The sequence below is a fragment of the Morone saxatilis genome, unplaced genomic scaffold (genome assembly GCF_004916995.1).
Source record: "Morone saxatilis isolate NCDOM2014 unplaced genomic scaffold, NCSU_SB_2.0 Contig12, whole genome shotgun sequence".
Lineage (NCBI taxonomy): Eukaryota > Metazoa > Chordata > Actinopteri > Moronidae > Morone > Morone saxatilis.
In genome coordinates, this window is record NW_023339674.1 from 23,110,086 (window position 1) to 23,114,304 (window position 4,219).

Below are 4,219 nucleotides of genomic sequence, written 5' to 3' on the forward strand. Positions count from 1 at the left end.
GTGGCACGAGTGTTGCTAATTTTAACACAAGCAATTTAATGAAACACCTGAAGACGCGTCACCCTAAAGAGCACGACGAATTTTCTAAAACAAAAGGGAAAAAGAAGGACGAGCTCCTAGTCAATAAATGTAGCCTGATACTTACCCATGTGCCACCTCTGCAGAGTGTGTGACTGTTGGGCTGATGACTGGGGACTGAGTTCTAGTTGCTGAAATGGGAGCCACCACAGTTGGAAGCACGGCTGTAGACGTTGTTACAGCAGGACGGGACTGTGGGCAGAGGGATTGACACTGTTACAAACAATGTTTCTAAACACAATATCACTTCACAACACTTTGGAATAAAAAACATTAGATCACCTGAATAGTTTGATGGATTATGTGCTGCACTGTGGGCTGGCCGGGGCCGGCGCCTGCTCCGGTGGCTGGCCGCAGGACAGTCTTGGAGCTGGACATAACTGCTGCAGCAGCAGCCCCTACAGGGCACAAAATAGACTGATCTAGAGAAAAGCACTGCTACAAATGAGCAGTAAATGAACTACTGTTTCAAGGACAAGCAAACATTAAGCCTGGCGTGCTGTTCTTAATACATAATGCATACCTCGGGGTAAGTGGGATGTGAAGGTCTGGGGAGGGACTGTAGGGGTCCCAATCTGCAGTGCAGGGGCACTGCCCCTAATGATCTGAATGTTAGCTGGCATCAGGTGATGTAAGTTGCTGGAGTGACCCTGAAACACAATAAAAGAAGCTCAGGTCTTTAGTAATGAGCAAGAAAGAGAGAATGACATACACTAACAGCCAACATAAAGCGTACTCACCTGCTGACCACTGATAGTAGCCACAGGAATAGATGGGGTTGTAGTACTGTTCTCTATGGTGACAGTGATGTGACCAGGCACCTTGGGGGGTATGGGGATATGACCCTGGTTGGAAGCTGGTGCAGGGGCAATAAGTCGACTTGGCATTGGTGACTTCAGGACAGCCTTAAAAAAAAAACAAGAACACATTTCTGGTTTTTAGCCATGAATGGTGTTAGGAGCAATGATATATATATTAAAAAGAAAACACGGTCTACTGGAACCAACAAATTACAATATGAAAGAAGATGTTACAGCAGGACACGTGAATTTTCATAAAGTAAATGTAAGGTCAGTTTGCACATGGTCAGTATCCTAATTAAGTTGACAGTAAAGTATTTTGGTGAGCCAGTTGTTAAGCAAAAATAATTAGCTATCCAAGTCCTTCCAGTTTTGGCACCTTGGGAACAATCTGTTTCGGATGACTGACTAGAAGGTGTTTCCATGACTCAAAAGAAGAAAAAAAGCTATCCTATTTGATTATCTAAGGATAAAATTAGAAACCTAAGCGCCCAATAGAATAGAATATACTTTATTGTCCCCTAGGGCAAATTTGTCATAGACTTAAAGTGTGTAGTGCAGCTGCCCTTACAGACAATAAATACACATAAAATACATATAGCAGCTAAAGACATACACGTAGGCTACATACACACTCATGACACATCCAATGAAAGATTAAAACAAATAAAACAACAAAACAAGCAGAACACCAAGTCATTGCACACTTCCCAGGCCTCAGCGTACAGATCTATTTAAAATTTTGATGGAGGTGGGTACGAAAGAATACATAAATTAGATCTTTAAAAACACTTCACTTAAGTTGAGTATTGCAACTTAAGTGATTTCAACACACAAAAGCAGTGGCTTTGGAAGATCTTTTGTTAAGATATCTTCTCAGCCACAGGATTCAGCCAGCCAAATGCAACTAATTAACAAGAACTACATTAAGGTGGAAAACCTTTACCAGCTCAGACTGAAAACAGAACTGAGAATTTGTACTTGTTCCATTGTCCTTCCTTGTTTGATCTTGGATTTCAATGTTGGCCAAGCTCATAGTAAACAAGCCCAAACAGGCTAAGCTTGTGATATTAAACACACTTTAAAGCGTGTCCAAATCAGTTTGGAGGGCATGGGATGGGAAGAGGAGGGGATATTTGTACATTTGGAATCCTCTCAAACTTCAACCAATAGCCCCTCTTTAGCCCTGACTCAGCCCAACAATCAGCCCAGCTTTGTTTTCAACCTCAGAGAGGTTATCTTACATGACACAGCGATAATTTAACACTTTGCATGAATGAATCAACCTTAGTCAGTGACGGTGAACTTCTATCTTTTCCAACCTAATGATGTACGATTTAACTGAGTGAACCTTACACTGAGGATGATAAAGACACTACACATTTTACCATCAATATGTACACGAAGCTTCTAAAGGTTTTAACAGGTAGAGACAAAATCATCACCTTCATCTGTCCCTCAGTGAGGACGGCAGGCTGGCCCTGCGGGAGGTGGACAGAGGGGGCAGGTAAAGTCACAGGCGTGCCGGGCTGGATGGGCACGGTTTGGGGTGCAGCTTGGGGCTGGCCGTGCGCCTGTACTTGTGGGTAAGGTCTGACCACCATGGTCTCCTGCTTGTCATCTCTGAATGCCAAGGTTCCCCCGCCCCCGCCCGGTGTATGATCCTGCTGCCCGTGGTCAGCATCTCGGCTGCTGTCTGCATCACCTATGGAAAAACAGAAGTATTTACCTACAGGCATCTTCCTCGCCATATATGAAGCATCCTGCGAGTCATTTCAGTGACAATAAGTTACCTGATGCATTTGACGGCTGACTGATAGACACCAGGCTTCCAGCAGCAGAGATCTGAGGTGCTCCCCCGCTGGAAACAGGCAGTCCGTGTCGGGGGAATTGCTGGGAGCTCATTTTACTATTTATGACCTAAAATAGTGTCAGAATTGTACATTAATTCCAGTACCAGGCGCACGGAAGATATCGTTAAGGCTTAAGGTCAGTTAAAACTGTATTTGTAATACTAAAGCTGTACGGAGGCTACAACAATAAAAGCCTACCAGTTTAACCCTTAACAGGCAGCGCGGGGACATAAACAGGCTAATGTAGCGCTGCGGAATATCATGGTTACCAGCGAGCAAAGGAGCAGCTGGACTACACTGACTCCAGGCAACTGCGGTTTATAAAAGCGGAGACCGTCGTACATCCATTTTAAGATTAAAACAAAACAATACCATTTTTGTGGACCTCTGTTTAACGTTGTAAGGGCAATAACATATGACAAAAACTGCTCGACAACAACGGTATCGTTGCTTATTAAATATCAAAAACCTGCAGGTAAAAACTGCCTACATCAACTTGAGCCAACGCGATCCCAGCCCGGTCAAACAATGCTCACTGCGGTCACCGGTTTTGGTTCGGTAACCTTAAAACTAAAAAGCTACCTTGTTAGCCAGCTATCGTAGCTAGCATTGTGCTAACGTTAGAGTGGCTAACCCTGGTGCCGCCTGCTTTCAACGCTAAATGCTGAACTTTGTCGACAGTACAACGGCGTAAACTTCGTCGGGCTACAAAAACAGACACGTTTCGACATATGTGCAAAGGTTACCGTATCGCGGAGTTACAAGGCAATGGTCGTTTTGTGGATTACAATTTTTCCATTCGTCTTTTCTTTTTTCCAACATGTAAGCCGGAAGAACGCTGAGCAAGAACCGGACCCCCTCCGTTCCATCCAACCAATCAGAGAAGAGACCAACACGTTTCTGACCAATCAGGGCTCCGCAAATGTTTTGACCAACCTAAACCTGCGCGAGGGAGCGAGGGAGCGCTACGACCCGCAACACCACAGTCACGTGGTCGACGGAGGCAGCCGAGCTCCGTGGAGCTGGTGTGCTGCAGCGGAGTGAGTCTGAGTGTGTTTGACACAGTATTACACAGTGTCATCTCACATTATCTAGCATTGCTCAATCATCAATGCTGGAAGACATTTCCTGGTTCTTTATTGAAGTTAAATTAACCATACTACAATTAAACAAATGTGTAAACAAGTAATGTGTTATTATTATTGCTGCATGACATGTAAGGAGTATTTTAATGTTGTAGCTGGCCGATATACTCCTATTTTGGTAGTTTAATCTTGAACAGTGCATCATATGTATCATGTTATTTATGTAATCTACAATAGCTGTCAGAAAAATGTAATTTAGTGGAGTACAAATATTTGACACTGGAATTAGGTAGCCTAAACGTATAAACTAGCGTGAAATACTCAAGTAAAGTAGTTCTTAATTGGACTATTAAGTCATTAAAGTACTTTTAGTTTGACAGCGTTTCGTTATTACATTTCCACA

The 4,219-nt window shown here is 43.5% G+C and overlaps 1 protein-coding gene across 1 annotated transcript in view; it reads right to left on the reverse strand.

Moving 5' to 3' along the window:
* sap130a (Sin3A-associated protein a) overlaps nucleotides 1-3,593 on the reverse strand; it is an 11,269-nt gene extending 7,676 nt beyond the window's left edge. Inside the window, exons 1-7 of the mRNA XM_035653864.1 lie at nucleotides 3,478-3,593; nucleotides 2,672-2,798; nucleotides 2,324-2,583; nucleotides 819-983; nucleotides 602-728; nucleotides 361-476; nucleotides 146-270 (exon numbers count right to left, since the gene is read on the reverse strand). Coding sequence (XP_035509757.1) covers nucleotides 146-270; nucleotides 361-476; nucleotides 602-728; nucleotides 819-983; nucleotides 2,324-2,583; nucleotides 2,672-2,783 — 905 coding nt within the window. The 5' untranslated portion in view covers nucleotides 2,784-2,798; nucleotides 3,478-3,593. The remainder of the gene's footprint in view (nucleotides 1-145; nucleotides 271-360; nucleotides 477-601; nucleotides 729-818; nucleotides 984-2,323; nucleotides 2,584-2,671; nucleotides 2,799-3,477) is intronic.
* Nucleotides 3,594-4,219: the final 626 nt, after the last annotated feature.